This window comes from Bemisia tabaci, chromosome 8 (assembly GCF_918797505.1).
Source record: "Bemisia tabaci chromosome 8, PGI_BMITA_v3".
Classification (NCBI taxonomy): Eukaryota; Metazoa; Arthropoda; class Insecta; order Hemiptera; family Aleyrodidae; genus Bemisia; species Bemisia tabaci.
The window spans coordinates 46,752,470-46,771,988 of NC_092800.1; the positions used below are offsets into that span (position 1 = coordinate 46,752,470).

At 37.0% G+C, this 19,519-nt stretch overlaps 1 protein-coding gene across 1 annotated transcript; it reads right to left on the minus strand.

The window, feature by feature from the left end:
- Positions 1–468: 468 nt before the first annotated feature.
- On the minus strand, positions 469–13,743 carry LOC109041465 (Negative elongation factor A). The gene is made up of 10 exons (XM_019057828.2): positions 13,386–13,743; positions 12,047–12,227; positions 11,114–11,199; positions 10,120–10,285; positions 8,723–8,902; positions 7,137–7,352; positions 6,067–6,449; positions 5,589–5,688; positions 4,186–4,444; positions 469–2,304 (listed from the first exon to the last, which is right to left on the minus strand). The coding sequence occupies exons 1-9, from the start codon at positions 13,593–13,595 to the stop codon at positions 4,191–4,193; spliced, it is 1,776 nt and encodes a 591-aa protein (XP_018913373.1). The 5' UTR covers positions 13,596–13,743; the 3' UTR covers positions 469–2,304; positions 4,186–4,190.
- Positions 13,744–19,519: the final 5,776 nt, after the last annotated feature.

Genomic DNA, 19,519 nt, shown 5'->3' on the forward strand with positions numbered 1-19,519 from the left:
TGTTGTCAAAATCATACAATGTTACCTTTGCTTTAAACAAAATTGATTGCATGTTCTGTTGATAAAATACGTAGGATAGTTTTTATTAAAACTGACGATTTTTTAGCAGAAAAACTAAAAGAATTGGAGCTGTTAGGTATTTTTGAGCTAGACATTAAGTTACACGATTTTTATGACACTGTGGTTTATTGATTCTCTTCAGCTGAATATGATCTACATAGTATACTTCGAAAAAATGGCGGTTTTCGAATATTCAAATTTAAATATCATGACTTCATACTGGTTCCAAATTTTTCGAAAGTTTCTGGTGAAAATGTTGGTAGAACAACCCTCTGAACGAAAGTACCAATATTTAATTTTGAGTTCTTCTACGCAAGAGTCTCCCTTCCTTGTCACTACTACACATGATGTGCACACATATCTTGTTTCAAAGCTCCACAAAAACTAGGGGGAACATGACATAAAAGATTGTTTTATTGATAACACTGGTAGGTAATCCACTTTAATTCTTAGAAAAATATGTTACTGTACAAAATTCACAAGAGACTGTTTAGGAAATATAAGACAAACAGACAAACATGTGACAAAAAAATCTTTCATCTTCAAAGAACAAAGAATGATCAGTTTATTGTCACCTTCCCACCAAAGTATCACAAGCGCCATTTTGTCACCTTCCGGTCAAATTAACACAAGAGCCAAATAAGAACTAATATCAATAAGACCAATGTAAAACGGAAAGATTTAATCATGGCTATTATAAACACAAAAAGAACTTGAAATTTGGAATACATGTTTAGACACTCGCATCATCTGCTTTAGGTAATTTTTTTTTTCCTACTTCAAATAGTCCACAAGTGCTAATCTTTGCGCTTTAGTCCCGTCCCCCCTCCATCCCTACATCCAGTCCCAGGCAACCATTATTTGAGACCATCAAACTTGGGTCGCCTGGCCGGGAATCGAACCCAAGACCTCCCGATCATAGAGCTAGCACTACAGCCACTACACCATAGGAGGCCGACCGACTGTTTTATTGATAACACTGGTAAGTAATCCACTTTAATTTTTAGAAAAATATGTTACTGTACAAAATTGACAAGAGACTGTTTGGGAAATATAAGACAAACAGACAAACATGTGACAAAAAATCTGTATGTGAGGAGAAAAGTAAAGTTGAGTGTCCATTTTGGCGCTTGTGATTAACTGTTTTTTATTTCTTTGGTAAATTTAAATAAAATAATATTCAATGGATGTTTTTCAGGAAGTTAAAAATCATAAGGAAAACAGGGACTTATGAATCCCTTTAGCAACTTGAGGGTGCAAGCAGTGTTAAACATGACGATAAAATTTATTTTTTTTTTTTACATGATTTCCTTTGGAAAATCTATGAGAGAAAAAAGAAAAGGAGACTAATTGTCACAGTCTCCAACAGCAATTCATTGATTTTTCATGAAAATTATAAGAACACTTCTCAAGTTTATTCGCACTCAATACAAGCTGAGTATTTTCCATTTCGTAAGTAGTGTATTTCTGTACCTCTAAATCTCTTTAGCGACTGAATGAGAGGGTGGGTCAAAAGGGAAACTGTATTAAGATTGAAGGAAACAAATCAAGGATAACAAAAATTAGGATTCGTATAAAGTAAGTACCCTGCGTTCATGAAGATGTTACGATAATAGATGGTAAGGTGAGAGATGAAATGTAGGTAATTATTTATTCTCTTTCGATTCACCTGGTGAAATTCTGATAAAAATTGTATAATTTTACGAATATTATTTTCTCAGAAAAATTGAAAACACAAGAGCAAAAATGATTAGCAGTATGCTTTCTGTCCAGAAATATGACCGGAACTTAGATATACAAAGGAGTTTTTATGAATCATAATGATAGCTCAACAGTTTTTCCTGCAAAATAGAGCAGAACATAAAATTAAAAAAAAATTGGAAGTATCAGGCTGCTTAAAAAAATAAAGAGGAAAAAAAAGGTAAAACCCTCATACAATATAATCTGCTGCATCACTAAACTTCCAGTATATTCAACTTGTTTATACCTTGCAAGGTTGTACAGGATGCTTAAAAAATTAAAAAAAAATAAATAAATAAAATAAGATGCGAGAGTAAGTATGTAGACTTGCACACAGTAAGATTTATCTTTGAGTAATTAAGGGGTTGAAATTGTTTCAATATCACAGACTAAATGAGCTCTGAGCACAACGACAGCTACAAACATCTCTAGCTTAAAACAAAAAAAAAAAAAACTATATTCTTTTCTAGACAGGTAAACATAAAATGCCTTTGATACTTGGACCTGCAACAGAAGTAGAAAATGGACATGATTAACATTTCTGATGGAAAAAAAGAAAGATGGTACATTTTTCAGCCAATTAAGGTAAAGGCCATGTGTCCTTGAGAACCTTTTTTGGCCTAATATTGGTCAAAGATTGAAGGTACTCAAGTTCAAGTTACAGGTTGTATTTCATGATACATTCAGTGTCAAAGATTGGGTCATTGCAATTTTTTCACGAGCACAAAATTGTCTGTTGCTGATGCTACATGTTTTTGCACATGATGAATTTAGTGAAATGTTCAAAGGAAAAGAGTAGGCAACTTTGTGCTCAGATTTAGATCAAACAGCATCAATTGCATCCAAAACAAAAAAAAGCTAAGTCTCGAATAGATGTTAAAAAGGCCATTCAGTGTTTCTTAGAGTAATTGGAGTGAGTCATGACCAATTTTGACAATCCTGCTTAATTTACATTGATTTAAGAAGCAAATTCGATTTTGGAAAGGTTAGATGTTTGCTGAGTGGATAACTGGTTTTTCCTAAAGAAAAAAAAATAAAAAAAAAACTAAGAAATGAAATGCACCCAATTTTCGGAGTTTTTGGATTTTCTTCATACGGATGAAGACAATTTCAAAGAGAACTTTTCTGCAAAACACCCATTTCCCCAGTTTCTCGCTGAGTCAAGTTCCAACATCCTCCAATACATGTGTCAATAGTAAAACTGCAGGAACATATACCTCGTTTGCAACATTCAAAAACTTTGCTCCCATTTTTTTTACATACATCAAATTTTTCAGCAATTGCTTAAAAGCTTCATGGATTATTCTTTGTACAGAGAAGAAGAGTCAGGGAAGTTTTCAAACAATGACATTGAGTTAGGGCTGTGCGAATATTCGCAATTCCGACTATTCGCGCCGCGAATATTCGGCGAATATTCGCTTCGTCTGCCTCGCGCACTATTCGCAAAATTGCGAATAATCGCGCCGTCGCGAATAGTGAATTTTTGAACTGACATTTTCAAATATTCGCGCCGTCACGAGGAATGAATTTTCAAATATTCGCGCCATCAAAAATAACGAATTTCCGAGTGGTAATCGTGAAACGTTGCGAGGACCTGCGTAAGGCTTCCACTTCCACCCGAGACATCGCGAACGGCGGATCTCCTTTGATCTTTACCGACTTTGCCGAGTTTACGAACAGCGAGCGCGATTGCGATTGGGGGAATAAGCAAAGAGCCCAAATTAAGGATTGAAAGACACAGAAATTTCTGAAATTGAAAAAAAAAGTTCATAAACACATTTTTATTTACAGCGAAAAAAATAAAATACTAAAATGTGTCTAGTGACCCTTCGATACTAGCTTGACTGCCCGTGCAGTTACCTTCGTATCCTGGAAATGCATACGTAACTGCAGGGCAGTCAAGCCAGCATCCAGGGATCTTCGAACAAATTCTTAACAGCCTAGGCTACTATCATAGCATTTCATTGTTTTCTATGCAGGCGTAGGAGCAAATGGAAAATTCTTAAAAATTAGTCACATTTTTTTTGTCGACTTTTGTAATATTCGCGATTTTCACACTTAAAAAAGTCATTTCCAATTATTCGTTTTACTATTCGTAGCTGTGAATAATTGACTTAAATTATTCGTTATTCGCTTCGCTATTCGCGAATAGTTGCCGAAATTATTCGCTATTCGCTTCGTTCGGAAAATTCACTATTCACACAGCCCTACATTGAGTATTTTTTCATTAAAAAAATGAAGTATGGAAAACAGAGGAAACATTATCCTGCAGTCTCATCTTCGATATATAATGACGTATGAATAATATTTGCTTGTGATCTAACCTATTTTTTGGAGTGAACAAAGTAGGATATAAACCATTTTCAGAGGTAACACAAGACTTACATTCTTTAGTGTGGATGGTTAGCCTGGGCTGCGGCTTGAGCAGCTGCTGCCGCTGCAGCCGCTGCTCTTTGCTGCGCCAGTTGGTTGGCATCAATGTTGCGGAACTTTTTGATCCGTTTCCATTCACCAGTGTTGTAATTCATTTGGAAGTGGGTTTCCACCAACATCGTCAAGTAAGTCTTGTCTTGCTGAAGGACATTTTCCAAGTTTTCACTCAATTTAATTGTCACGATGTTACCCAACTGCGGACATGGATTCTCTGCAATCAAATGAACACACAATGAAGTTGATTGACGTACGTTTTGATGAGGTGTTTTAGTATTACACCTACAGAAAAAACCAAAAACTGTTTCAAAATATTACTTATGGCAAGGTCTTTAAAAAGATTAAGAGATGAAAAAAAGTTGATATTTTAATCATATGATCAGCAGGTCAAATTTTTTTGCTGCTCAACTTCAAAAATAAGAAAAATCCTGAGAGATAATAACAATTATTTTCAGTCTTGAAAAATATAAATATCTATATTTCATGACACCTATACACATTATTTCCGACCACAGAAACAGGAAAAAACGAGGTCTCATGCTTAAACACTCACATTTGAGATATTGATATAACAGCTTAGAGTGGCGGTTCATGGATATCTTAGCACGAAAAAGCACAAAAGTGTCAAAGCAAAATGCAATTATAATATTAAGGCTACAGTTCAAAAACTGTAGTCCTAAAAATAAGCCATTTCAATTCTTAATACACATGGCTAAAGTTGAAAAATGCAAAAATCAGTTTGCAAATTTGTAAGTTTCAGCTCATATTTTATCTATTTAAAGAAAAATCAACCAACAAGTTCAATTGAAATTTCCAGAAAATTTTCTTCTTTACCGACAAAAATCACTCAAGAGTCTAAAGAGAACGCATTGATTAAATTTTCTTTGAAATAACATGAGGTATAATTGGAGATCTTTAAACGATGCGAATTTAGATACCTATTTTTTTGCATCTAGCCATCGATGAGTCAAGTTACAGGTTCAGAATTTAGAATTAAAATGCACCTTTATGCACTCCCTGGACACAAAACCTAACTAACAGGCTCACAACTTCATCCTAGGGATAGAAGAGGAAATTTGCTAAAAACTGGAATCTCTAAATACAAAACTTGAAATAAATTGAAAATGAAAACCGAAAATGTGTCTACGCACTCTTGCCGCCTCAGAGGATTCACAATGCATCAATTCATATGAAAGATTTATTTTACATATAAGTGAGAAAAAAATAAAATGAGGTTTGCTTCATGTTTCAAATTAAAACTTTCAGCTAGAGAAATTAATGAAGTTTTAAAGTATAAAGAGATTATACAAGCAATTGTAAGAGATTTCTATTGTAATGATAGGAACTGATTGGTATACCTCTTGAACCAGCCATGAAACCAAGAATTAGGGCTTTTTCCGGTCTTGTGACCTTGTTTGCTGTCTGGAACATCTCTTGCGCTTCTATCATTTGCTCCCTCTGAAAAATATCAAACTTGAGGTTAAAAGAAGAGGGATTTTTAACATACAACAGGAAACACTTTCAGGAAGAAGTTTGTACAGAAGAAAATTCAGTGAACTAGAGCAATGCCTTAAACAGTGTCTTCTAGTGTCACAAACAGAGTGACATTTGGACACTTTCTTTTCATTTTTATACATTTTAAATGGAAAAAGCGGTTTCTATTATTGTGTCACTTTGTCTTGTAATAACTGGAGGGCCTGTATCAGTGCACTGAGGAGGCAACGTTCAATTATCAACAATTTGCACTCTGACACTTGCGTTGAAGATATTTTAATTATAATTTCTTTAATAAAGTTCCCGTAAACATTTTTCAGGCTTTAAATAAAGTCAACTCACTGTAAGGGCCAAATTGGTCTGTTGCGAGATGCTGGGTGGTGCAATGGTGAGCTGAGTAATGTGAGGAGATCTGAAGATGACGTTCTGAACGGTTGGCTGCGTTTGTTGAGGTGTTGATGCTTGTAGCTGCGAAGTTTGCGCGGAAGAGACTTGAGTCAGCGTTGTCAACTGCGGTTGAGGTTGCGGTTGCTGTATCTGCGATTGTTGTTGCTGTTGCTGCTGGTGTTGTGGTTGCGGTTGCTGTTGTGATAGTTGTTGATGCGTAACTAGATGCGACTGTGGTTGAACGATAGTGGAAGCCACAGAGCTTGGAGTTTGCGGAGAAGTCATTATAACTTCTGTTTTGATTGATACTGGTGGGGTTGCACTGACATTTGTGGTTGCTATTAGAAGAAAAATAAGGATGATCAGAGACTCAGTGAAATACTGAATAGAAAAACACATTCTAAATGAGTTTTTGAGACTTATGATTGATTTAAATTGGCAACAATTATGAGAATAAAACAAGGCATCTCATTTCCAAAAATGTGGTAGGATAGAAAAAATGTATTCCATTTTTAAAAATTCCTCTTTAAAAACTGACACATAATCCAAGGGATCATCAAGGGAAGTTTTTGCTCAATCAATATTATTTGGGTAAAATCCTCTGATTTTTGTTCAGATTACGTTTACCACCAAGGGATCAAATCCATTACGATGTTTTCAAAATTGTAAAACTTTTTATTTTTCAGGAAAGCGCCTCAAAGTTTGAGTTGTTTTTATTTTACCATCAATAGATTTTTATTGTTAAGTAAAGCAAATCCTGTAAGTTTCATAATTGTACGAGAATTAAGTTTTCTTTACGCTAAAGAAAAAGATGCATGATTTCGAAAACACCGCAATAGACTAGGCTTTGTTCTTAATTTCAAAAAGACAGAACAACTGAAATGGACAATACGATTCTTCACTGCTGTTTGATTTGACGGCATGGTCTGCCTCCAATGTATCTTGAATTTATTTGATTACTTCAGGAAATAAAATATGCCATCAATTCTAAGAGATAAATTTCACAAAACTGGAGAGAAACTCACGTTCTTTAATTGGTGTCGTGACCGTCATTGGATTAGAAGGTGTTGGTGGAGCGTAGACACCAGGGGTTGCTGGGGGTTGCAAGGGTGTTGGAGGATTGAGAGGTGTCAACCCTGCTGCGTAATCAGGTGTTGCAGGCGTGGCAGGTGCTGCTGTGACCTGAGTCGCAGGTTGAGCTGCTTGTGCCAATTCAGCTGCACGTTTTGCATCTTCCAATTCTGTGGGCATTTCCAAAAACAAAGACATGTAAGTAAAGCTTCGATAGGAGAAAGACAGTATTTATATTAGTGAAACAGGATTAATTGAACACACAAATGAATAGACTAATCAATGCAACATGAAAAGACAAAGTTTGAGAATAAACCCTTTTGATACTATGAGCTATTTTTTTTTCTTTTATAACAGGAAACTTAACTACCTTGCGCCTTTAGGCGTTCTGTGAATTTATCCTCTATTGTAAAAAAAATGATCACGAAATTTCAGCTTTAAGTGTTGGATAGTTTTCTATTAAAAAAAAAAATAAAACACAAGAGAAATTCAGGGAATGTCTTCAATTGTTACTTTAGTTGATTCCCATTAAATTCATCTAATTTTTCTAAGGCGTATTTTTTAGATGAGGTACTTTTGTCAAACTAGATACAAAAATCAATGTTTGAATTTTGAAAGAAAAATAATTCCTGGTATATTAAAAAATGAGACAAGAAAAAATACTAAAAATGTGGCCTGAACAGTGACAAGGTGGTAGAGTAGTGCTGTGTCTCACTATTCTGCAAAAAAATAAAGGCAAAAAAAATCCAAAAATTTTCATTATGTTGCAAAAGTGTATGCAAAAATTTAAATTGGAAAAGATTTTTGAATCTAATAAAAATGCAGCCTTGATTTGGCAGCAGAATAATTTGAAGCTAGCACTATACTACCACTTTGTTACCAAAAAGAATGAGTTAGGAGCCGTTTAATTCATTTTTGGGAGAAAAATTCTACTCCAATTCCCTCTTCGAAATTAAATCCATTGAGTACATACGACCTGGTAATGGCGTTGACAGAGCCCTGTCTTTACGGTCAAAGATTACATTCTAGTGTTCAATATTAAGGATATGACCCTTGATTAGATCCACTCTGTCATGAAAAAATATAGTTGCCATTTTCTTGGCTCTGGTTACATGAGTACAGTATTTGTTTGATGAGGTAATTTCATGTTGTCTCACATGTCAGTGAAATTGCATTTTAACCCAACATTTTTGCGCCTTAACCTTGGAAATTATTTAAATTTCACTTCCTTCCCATCCGCACTAGATTATTTAGCTGCAAATTCAAAACAGTCATAATTCAAAACATTCAGTTATAACATTCGCAGGTAAGGCAAGAAAGAGACAGTAATTTTCATTGGTCAAGGTTCAATTTGGATTGAACATTTTGGACATTTTATGGGTCAAAATGTTTGTAAAATACCTGATGCAATGGCCTGAATGTTGAGATCTTCTGCACCGAGGTAGTTTTGCAAAAAGACTGTTTTAAGTTGACTGAGTAATGTTACTTTTATATAAAAACTTAAACAGCAGTATCTAGAACGAAGAAAGTGAAACTATACCTTGCATCCTTTTCCGCTTTTTAGCTTGGGCATATCCTATAGGTTGCTCCGTGATATCTAACAGTTTGATACCACCATCTTTCCGAATCGAAGGACCTCTCGGTAAAACTGGAGAAGCTGTTGGCAAGGATCTGAAACCGCCGCCATCTGGCACTCGACTTGGAATTCCTTTCAACGGAGCTAAACACAAACAAAAAAAGTTAGAATGGGCAGAGAAGAAGCACAATGGGTCAGTGGCACCTTTTATCTTTTAGTCCATTTTCTCAAAGTATCCAGTGGACCAAGCTTCTAGGAATTTATTCAGATTTTTTTTTAACTCTAAATGACAAAAGAGCCCTGTTTTGAACATACCAAAAATGGAGCCCATTTGACATGATATTTTTGGCCACTTCTTAAGACAAAGCCAGGAAGGGAAAATGGCATTGGCTAATTGGTTGATCTCAACTTCAGGCATCGCTTTGCTACGTCAACTCGACTGGCCAATTTTAATTGGTTGGATTTGAATTATCTATTTCTCTCCGAAGAAATGATTTTTTTAACATTAAATGAATTTTTTTATTTTTTCACAAAATTTTATGTAGGAAAAACTATACTACTTACTTGCAAAAATTCTTTGCCAGAGTAAAAATAAACCAAAGGAGCAAACATATGAATGAATCAGGCAGAGTATTAGTTTAATCTACTTCATAACATGTTAAATTAAACTGTTGATGACTGATAATCAACATACTGTTGATTTCATCAACCTACACAGTTCGGTAATTGGCCTGTCTTGAGTAGCAGCTGAAGCAATTAGAATGGTTAATGCTTTTGGTGACTTGTTTGGTGAGTCTGCTGCAAATAGTTGCTAAGCAAAAAAGAGGAATTGATATTTAAATTGCTCAAAAATCATGGCGAACAAAAAAGTAGACAACAGATGTCGATAGGTACATTCTAAAGTAGACTAAAGAATACTTCAAACATCCTAAAAGCAAGGCAAGGTGCCTAAATAATCAACCACATGGGTAAGATATAATCCTTAAAGATGGAAACAGGGTTGCCAAAGAATTTGGAAAAATAAATTTCCTGATTTCCGTGATACATCTGGATACAATTTCCTGACGATCGAGGAAAAAGGACATAGTTTGAAATAGTTTCTACGCGAAATTTATTATCCGAAACGTCAAACTCTTTCGAGAAAAAAAACAAAGGTGACTCAACAATTTTTCTCCAACACTTTCCTCATTTCCCCTTATATTTCCATGTTTTTTCTGACCTTTTAAAATTTCCTGGCATTTTCCAGTTTTCCTGGTATTCTCTGGCCTTACAAAATTCTCTGACATTTTCCAGTTTTGCTGGTATTCCCTGACTGTGGTAACCCTGCAAGATGCTATAAGAATCTTTTAATTGAAACATACTTGTATCAGTCATTTTCCTCGGCATCCCTCTTGATCGAACGGGTACGGTAGTTGCAGCACTTTTCTTCAAATTGCTAGCTGCATCTGCCGATTTTTGCATGAGCTCAGCTCGCAGGGCAGCTGATTTAGGCTTACGTTTTAATGTAAAGTGTTTCGGTGGTCCAGACTGAAACGAAAAATTAAAAGGAATATGAAATAGAGATGCCAAAAAATCAAAAGTGCCACAGAGGCTTAGCATTTCCCCATCAATAACGTCATTTTACACATATTCTACAGCGCACGAGTATTAAGATTACATTTTAAACTGTTAAATAATACTTCAAGTTTGCAGTTAGGGATCATGGTTTTTGTGTTTTAGCTGGTTGTTTACTTTACTTTCAAGCTCTTGGCATTGGACGATGTGATGTTTTCAAAACGAGGTACCTTTCCCTTTGCCAAGCTGAGGCCACAATAATAATTACTTGGTAATTATTGCTTACATAAACCTAATTTCATTCAGATGTTTTCCTTGCAACACTAGATATGAATTACTTATAGCACTACACGCCATATTTTATCTTCAAAATTTCACAAGGAAAGTGAATCACATAACAGTCTGGAAATAAACTCTTAAACAAGATGTAATGAGATGTATTTACAAGAAATATTGAATTGAATAAATGTAAAAAATACAAAAGACGTAATTTGTATAATTTAACTTATACTTGATCTGTGTTAAAACAAGAACTTGTTGATATCCTGTTCAGAGGTTGATATCTAAACGTCTTATTATGTATATTGTTTCCTATGTAAAATTTTGAAGCAAATCATGTGACATTTATTTCTAGTGTGGACCTTGTCTAGTTGCTGGAAAGAGAGAATTGTAACTGGTGTCTAAGAAAAGCAAGCAGGTAAAAATTTTGATTGATTCAGAAAAGAGTCTTAAGGCTTATAAAGTTTTGTAAAGTTTATTTTTTTTCATTATAGAGGTAATAAAGGTACGTAATGAGGTTACCTGTTGGCCAACACTGCTCACAAGCGCAGATTTGTTGAGATAATGGCACTCCAACGGCAACATTCCGAGATCATTTTGTTTGCGCACTAGAAAATTAAAAAAATACAGTAAGCTGGTGAAGGGGAATAACCTGTAAAATTAATGGATGAGATATTCATCATTATTGAACTTTTGATACTGGGAAGATATCAACAAGGAAACAGTCTTCAATTCCTCCCAAACATGTCTTCCTACAATTCATTTTTTCTGACTGATTTTATCTTCATCCTTCCACAGGGCATGAGATTTGGCATTTTGATGAAAATTATTTTCTTCCTTTTTCTATAACAAATCAGAAAAAAACAGGAGGCCCTGATAATTTTTGAAATTTTCTAGCAGAGTCACACACTTTTGAATTTTGTGTGGGGTGAGGAAAATTTACCGAGGTTGAGGAAACTTCCATCTAATTTTTCTTCCAAAGAACTTTCTGAATGGGCCTATAAGCCTGCACTTACTTACAAGCATTTTAAATTGAGGAACTATTCTACCATGATAAGGTAAAATGCTGTATGAACATGCGGATGATGCAAAATTTCTTCTCATGAAAAATTCGCTTGTGAGCAGAAGTGTAAATAATTTTCTTTGAAATTTTCAGATGCTTCAGATCAAATTTTGCATGAAACTATCTAAGAAATTGGAGGAAAAATATTCTCAAGTTTCATTGAAAATGCATACATTATCAGGTGAAATTTGGCAAGATCTCAAGGTTCATACTGCGTTTTTACTTAGTGTAGCAGTATTCTGATACTAGTTACCTGTTATAGTTCAACACTAAACGTTGAACCATCCTTTTAACAGTAGGATTTTGGAAGTATATAAAAATTGGTTTACACAAGGGACTATACAATTGCATTACAATCATTGAGGTAAAAGAGATTCAGAATAAATGCATACCCAATTTTTTTAAATCATTGACCAGATCGGAGAAAATTCGTTTATTCTCTTCTAGCTCACAGATGTTGGTATTAAGAGTTCCAGTGGCTGGGTACGTCTTCATCATTTCAGCAAGCATCGAAACCCATTGCTCAGAATCAATTAGGGCAACCTCCAGTATTTCTTCTAATTCAGATTTCCACTGAAAACATAATAAAACAAGCTTTAATAATCTACTTAGAGATTTCAGAATTATCTTGGAGAAGAAAATAGAGGCAAAAATTTAAACTTAGTATTTTTCCGTGACAAATGAAATGAAATTCACTTTGGCAGCTTCCAGTCCTAAATTACAAACACAGCGTGAATCAAAGGCATAAAGAAGGCATACTTATATCGTAAAGCCAACCTGGCGCTGTGCGCTTGCATGAGTGTGCAAATGCGCGCCGTAAAAACCTCCCATCTTTCCCCCTTGTTTACAAATTTTAAAGTGGTCCTGGTTTTGTTACAATATTTTCAACCAATAAGAGGCACTTTATTATTAGCTTTTAGTACTCCATCTTCATTTCTTTGACATCAATCAGGAAAGTGAAATAAATTATTTTCATCACAGCTTCTAAAGATGCTGAAAACAAAGAACCTCAAGATAAAGGAGGATGTTACCTGTCAAGTCTGATACCTGATGCTGTTAACCTCAAAGTAGAAGCTACGCATTGCTTACAGCCCTCCTGAGAGGCTACACTCACATTTTTATGACTCTTTTCCCAAGTAACTAAAAACACTCATGATGCTTTCCTTAGCTCAGGTTGTGATATCTTTGAGGCGCTAGTAAACACGCCTAGGTTTCAGTAATCTTCAGTTAACTCGAACAAAGGCAGAAATACAAAAAAATCTACTATTGAATGTAGTCTGTGACAACTATTACTTCCTGCTCCCTTCCGCTGCCTGGTATTCATTTTGTGTTCTCGCTTGATACGCAATTTTGCTTTCTGAGTTGCAAGAGATCCACCATCTTGGTTCTTGCTTTTACATTCAATAATTAGGAGAAAGCATTGGGTGTCTGGCCATCTTTAAATACCCTGCCGACTGATTTGTAGTAAAATATTTGATTCGCCAGAAGAATCTAAGGGAAAAAGTGAGGTTATGTAACACCAACCGATATGAACCGATTGTCAACGCCAAACTTGCTACTGACTTCACGACGTAAATGGGCGTACAATCCTACCAGCGAGAATTATCAGGATAACTGGGAGGTGTTTGACTGTAATTTACTCGGGTTAACAAACACTTTGAGCCTAAATTTATGGCGCTGTGAAGAATGATAGAATGGAGAGTGAGTTTGAGAATGAATTAAATGACTTACTTCGGCTACATTTCTTCGAGGAATGTGAAAAAAAGACAGGAGTAGTTTGAGTTTGACTTGAGTTTGTAAGTCAGGAAAGCATTCTTTGATATTTCTTAAAACTTCAGCATTCAATTGAGAGCATATTGAGCCTCCTGTCCAAGAGTCATTGGATGTTCCAAGCTTATTGTGAAGCCACAGAGAAGTATCACTGTCTCTCACGTTTGCCATTGCTTGGCAGGCTTATCAAAAAATTCCAACTTCCATGACAACTTTCAAAGTTTTAGTAAACAACTGAAAAATGGAAAATTACTGATAACAACACTTTCCCACTTTTTTTACGGAATCCCGTAAACACACAAAATATGTTGACGTCATCAACCATCGGCCATCGATGATATGACAGCATAGCAAGTTTGCAACACAATTCATATAGGTACTCTAAATTCAACGACGTTAGTTTTAGTTTGGTTTCAGATGGTTTTTCCAGAACAAATGAAGATTTAAAAATATTCTCACGTAAATAATTATGACCAGTTACTTTTACTCCTAACAACTGTCACAACCTCCAAATAAATGATTAATGTACGCATGGTTTAATCGAAAATCTTGTCACTGAGTGGAGGAGCAAACTGCGCTGCCTCGGTTCAAATTTTTGGCGGGAAGTTATGAAAAGATGGTATTAGGAGGCGCGGAAAGCAAATAACAGAAAAGAGGTGGCAGATTTCGTAAGTGCGATGACTTTATTATTTCATTTTCCTTTTGCATCACTTTCAATTTCATCACACACTTTAAATATTAAAAAAGAAGTTATCATGTTTGATTCAAGGAACTGAATTCTAACGTGTGGGGGAAAGGGGGGAAGGATTACAGAAAGGCGATTCATGTAGGGGGGTCGCTGTGCAATATAAATAGAGAACCGTTGGGGATCCTCCCCCCTCCCAAATTATTTGATAATCGAGACGTCTTGGGTGCCATATTAAGCTGCCTTTACCCCAAAATTGATTGAAGTATGAGTGGACGCAATCAGGCGAGCGCGAGGGTCGTCCACATACAGTGATACATGTAGAGATTCAAAATTTACGATTTGAGTTTGGGAGCCGTGGCTCGGAGAAAATTCTCTACTTAGGTGCTACCAAGAACGGAGGACGAAATGGCGAAACAAACCATCACACAGCCTGGAGCAGATAAAGGTTATTTTCCTTAGTTACCTATCATGTAGATGGACGTATCCAGGGTTGCACGGGTGAAATGAATTTAATTTTTTAACAGGGATATTTGTTCAACGAAGCTGTCCGAAAATTTCGCTGAATTTTCTTTGTGCTGCCGATGAAATTCACGGGAATTTTTAAACAGATTCACCCAACAATTTCTCGGCAAAAAAATAAAAATAAAATTGCGGCGGAAATTTTGAAATGTTGCATGGCGCTTGTGATACTCTGGCCGGGAGGTGACGAATTAGGGAAGACTTACTGTTTCATCAAATTTCCCTTCCTTAGATGGCAAACTGCTGCTTATTCTTCTCCAATTATGATACAATTTTTAAAGGCTTAAAAGAAGAGACAGAAAAAAACGCCCCACAAACCATAAAATGCTGTCTTATCTTCATTTTAAAATCTTGACCTACACAGGGTATCCCCTATCCCATGGTGAAACGGGCGTTCTGCAGGAGCGAAGAGTGCCCGATTTGGGGTGATAAGGACCCCGGGGCAAACTGGCAGTTTAAAAAACGCCTTCAAGTGCGGCGTGATACCTCCCGCGCTCCGGAGAGTACGTATAGTTGTATCATTGCGCCTTACAAATGTGACTGACGGAAGAATAAAATTAAGGTAGCCTCCACGCCTGCCGTGACCGCTTTCCCTTGATATTTTTTCATAGTTTTGACCGCACAATTAAACTGTGTTTAAGTTCGGATTTGAATTAGCGATCCGGCTGCTTTTATGGGATGATTAAAATCAATAAGCGGGTAGAAATTCAAATCAACGCTTGAATACAGAAAATCCAGAAAAAAGGGCTTTAAAGCTGAAATAAAACTAAAACACCGGCAGGACGTTTTGGAAAAATTATTCTCTCATTCCCAGCAGGAGAAAAAGCTGAAAACAAAAATTTAAAAGAAGGAGATGAGCGCAGAACTGTTGATTTAGGTCGTAAGGTCAATCGTTCCATCGTTCGGTGCCAGTCTCGCTGCGACAATCCCGCTCACGAAACTGGCAGTTTAAAAAACGCCTTCAAGTGCGGCGTGATACCTCCCGCGCTCCGGAGAGTACGTATAGTTGTATCATTGCGCCTTACAAATGTGACTGACGGAAGAATAAAATTGAGGTAGCCTTCACGCCTGCCGTGACCGCTTTCCCTTGATATTTTTTCATAGTTTTGACCGCATAATTGAAGTGTGTTTAAGTTCGGATTTGAATTAGCGATCCGGCTGCTTTTATGGGATGATTAAAATAAATAAGCGGGTAGAAATAAAAGGTTTGTTGGATTTCAAATCAACGCTTGAATACAGAAAATCCAGAAAAATGGGCTTTAAAGCTGAAATAAAACTAAAACACCGGCAGGACGTTTTGGAAAAATTATTCTCTCATTCCCAGCAGGAGAAAAAGCTGAAAACAAAAATTTAAAACAAGGAGATGAGCGCAGAACTGTTGAATTAGGTCGTAAGGTCAATCTTTCCATCGATCGCAGGCGGCACGACAATCCCGGTCACGAAACTGGCAGTTTAAAAAACGCCTTCAAGTGCGGCGTGATACCTCCCGCGCTCCGGAGAGTACGTATAGTTGTATCATTGCGCCTTACAAATGTGACTGACGGAAGAATAAAATTGAGGTAGCCTCCACGCCTGCCGTGACCGCTTTCCCTTGATATTTTTTCATAGTTTTGACCGCATAATTGAAGTGTGTTTAAGTTCGGATTCGAATTAGCGATCCGGCTGCTTTTATGGGATGATAAAAATCAATAAGCGGGTAGAAATTCAAATCAACGCTTGAATACAGAAAATCCAGAAAAATGGGCTTTAAAGCTGAAATAAAACTAAAACACCGGCAGGACGTTTTGGAAAAATTATTCTCTCATTCCCAGCAGGAGAAAAAGCTGAAAACAAAAATTTAAAAGGAGATGAGCGCAGAACTGTTGATTTAGGTCGTAAGGTCAATCTTTCCATCGTTCTGGTGCGCAGATTCTCAGCTGCACGACAATCCCGCTCACGAAACTGGCAGTTTAAAAAACGCCTTCAAGTGCGGCGTGATACCTCCCGCGCTCCGGAGAGTACGTATAGTTGTATCATTGCGCCTTACAAATGTGACTGACGGAAGAATAAAATTGAGGTAGCCTTCACGCCTGCCGTGACCGCTTTCCCTTGATATTTTTTCATAGTTTTGACCGCATAATTGAAGTGTGTTTAAGTTCGGATTCGAATTAGCGATCCGGCTGCTTTTATGGGATGATAAAAATCAATAAGCGGGTAGAAATTCAAATCAACGCTTGAATACAGAAAATCCAGAAAAATGGGCTTTAAAGCTGAAATAAAACTAAAACACCGGCAGGACGTTTTGGAAAAATTATTCTCTCATTCCCAGCAGGAGAAAAAGCTGAAAACAAAAATTTAAAAGGAGATGAGCGCAGAACTGTTGATTTAGGTCGTAAGGTCAATCTTTCCATCGTTCTGGTGCGCCAGATTCTCAGCTGCACGACAATCCCGCTCACGAAACTGGCAGTTTAAAAAACGCCTTCAAGTGCGGCGTGATACCTCCCGCGCTCCGGAGAGTACGTATAGTTGTATCATTGCGCCTTACAAATGTGACTGACGGAAGAATAAAATTGAGGTAGCCTTCACGCCTGCGGTGACCGCTTTCCCTTGATATTTTTTCATAGTTTTGACCGCATAATTGAAGTGTGTTTAAGTTAGTATTTGAATTAGCGATCCGGCAGTTTTTATAGGATGATTAAAATAAATAAGCGGGTAGAAATAAGAGGTTTTTGGGATTTCAAATCAACGCTTGAATACAGAAAATCCAGAAAAAAGGGCTTTAAAGCTGAAATAAAACTAAAACACCGGCAGGACGTTTTGGAAAAATTACTCTCTCATTCCCAGCAGGAGAAAAAGCTGAAAACAAAAATTTAAGAGAAGGAGATGAGCGCAGAACTATTGAATTAGATCGTAAGGTCAATCGTTCCATCGATCTCAGGCGGTGCGACAATCCCGGTCACGAAACTGGCAGTTTAAAAAACTGCACTGTGTATCGCAGATTTCCTGTAATACTTTATCTTTTAAATGGAAATATACTCAAAGGCAACACTTGCAAACTTCAGTAATTTTTCTTCTCTGTGCGGGGAAAACTCCTTGAAAAGTTTAATATTTGATATTTATCTCCTTCAAAAAAAAAAAAAAAAAAAAAAAAAAAAAAAAAAATAATGAATATCAACCCTTACGCGCAACTGCATCCTAAACGATGGCCCTAAATTTTTTTGAGCACGTGAGACATGTACTGCCGTGAGTCATGAAATGAGCGACAAATTCCCCGACTCACCTGGCCAAAAGAAACACGTGCCAAATGATGAGGAGAGGACGAGTGAAACCCCTGGTACAGTGTTGCCAAGCAACGGAAGACGTCCAGTGGCGTCAGCGGCGAAGGAGCCGGCGCCGTTGTCGCTCTTCGGCGTCATTAACTCGTGAGCCCTGTTCACAAGGCTCTCATTACGTATGCATGGCTCATGAGTGCTATGTTAGTCGTCACAAAGTTCCGTTTGACAGAATGTAAAAGTCCGCTTTTCTAGTTCAGCGAGCGGATCTATGTGCCAACTGTAGGCGGCATTCGTTTGGAAGAAATCACCGAGAAAAATAGTATGCTGTCTTGGCACCTAGGATGTCAAAAATGTGTCTGGTCATCCTAAGATGCTACCTTGATTGCCCACGCAGTTGAATTTGCATTCGTAGGATGTAAAGTTAACTGCGAGGGCAGTAAAGGCAGCATTTTGGGATCACCAGACACATTTTTGACATCCTAGGTGCTAAAACAGCATACTATTTTTTACGTCCAGTTTAGCTTCGTCAAAAGGTGATGAAGGGGCCCAAGTATAAGTAGGTTAAACAACAAAGTTCGTGACCTTGCAAAAACTCGAGTATTCCCGAACGACAACGCCGCTCTCGATTTCGGACCAATTATCGCGCGGCGATTCGTCACCGGCGGAAAAGTCGTATGGAAGACCACTCGGATCCGTCGTTTCAAAACGTGTTTCAGACGGTCAACACGCGACCGGGCCGCCTCCATGCGCGGGATTCCCCCGTCGCACAGTGGACCGAGTCAACAGATAGGTCGGACAAAATTTTGGAAACTTTAAACGCTTACAACTCCATTTATGCAAACATTTGAGATTCTGAAAGTGGTTCCATTGGTTTCCGCGTGAAAATTTCCTCTCAAAGCACCCCTGAAACATTAAAATGTGACGAAATAAACATCAAAGTTTGCAGTTGTAGTAAAACAATTCCATGTTCGACCTCTTTAATTGACTCGATGCACTGTGCGTCGGTGTGGAGGTGCGCGAACTTTTAGCCTTCGGAGCCGCTCCACTCCCCCGAGCTTCAAAGTTGGCATAGAGCGCGCTCTGGCGTCCGAGATCATTCAACTCTCGAGAATCGACAACAGCACAAGCGATACTTAGAATATTCGATACTATGCACAGCGGGATCGGTTCATCTTAAAAATCGCATGTTCATTTACTGACGAGCTCCAAAATTCATGGGAGTACCAGAAAACAATGGGTCGTATTCAATACATCAAACAGGTAAGATCGTATTGTCAAAACGATCTTGATATCGATTGGTTCAACATGTAAATATAGGCTTAAAAGTCAATTGAGTAATCTGAGGGAATTAACGGGTTACTTGCGATGGATTTTTGATTATTATGAGTATAAAATGGCAATGAATAGTGAAATCGTTAGGAAATTTCTTATTTTCAGCTTTTCTTACTTTATTCTTAAAATTGTTTGAGGTTATGTTCTATGGATTTGAACCAAACGATGAATCGAACGGATACGATCTATCACCTAAGATCCAAAATTTTCCCGCCTCTATCTGATCTTAATACCATTCTTGCAAATTTTTTCCACCAAATCCCTCACAGTTTTAAACAACTTAATCTTCAAATGTAATTTAT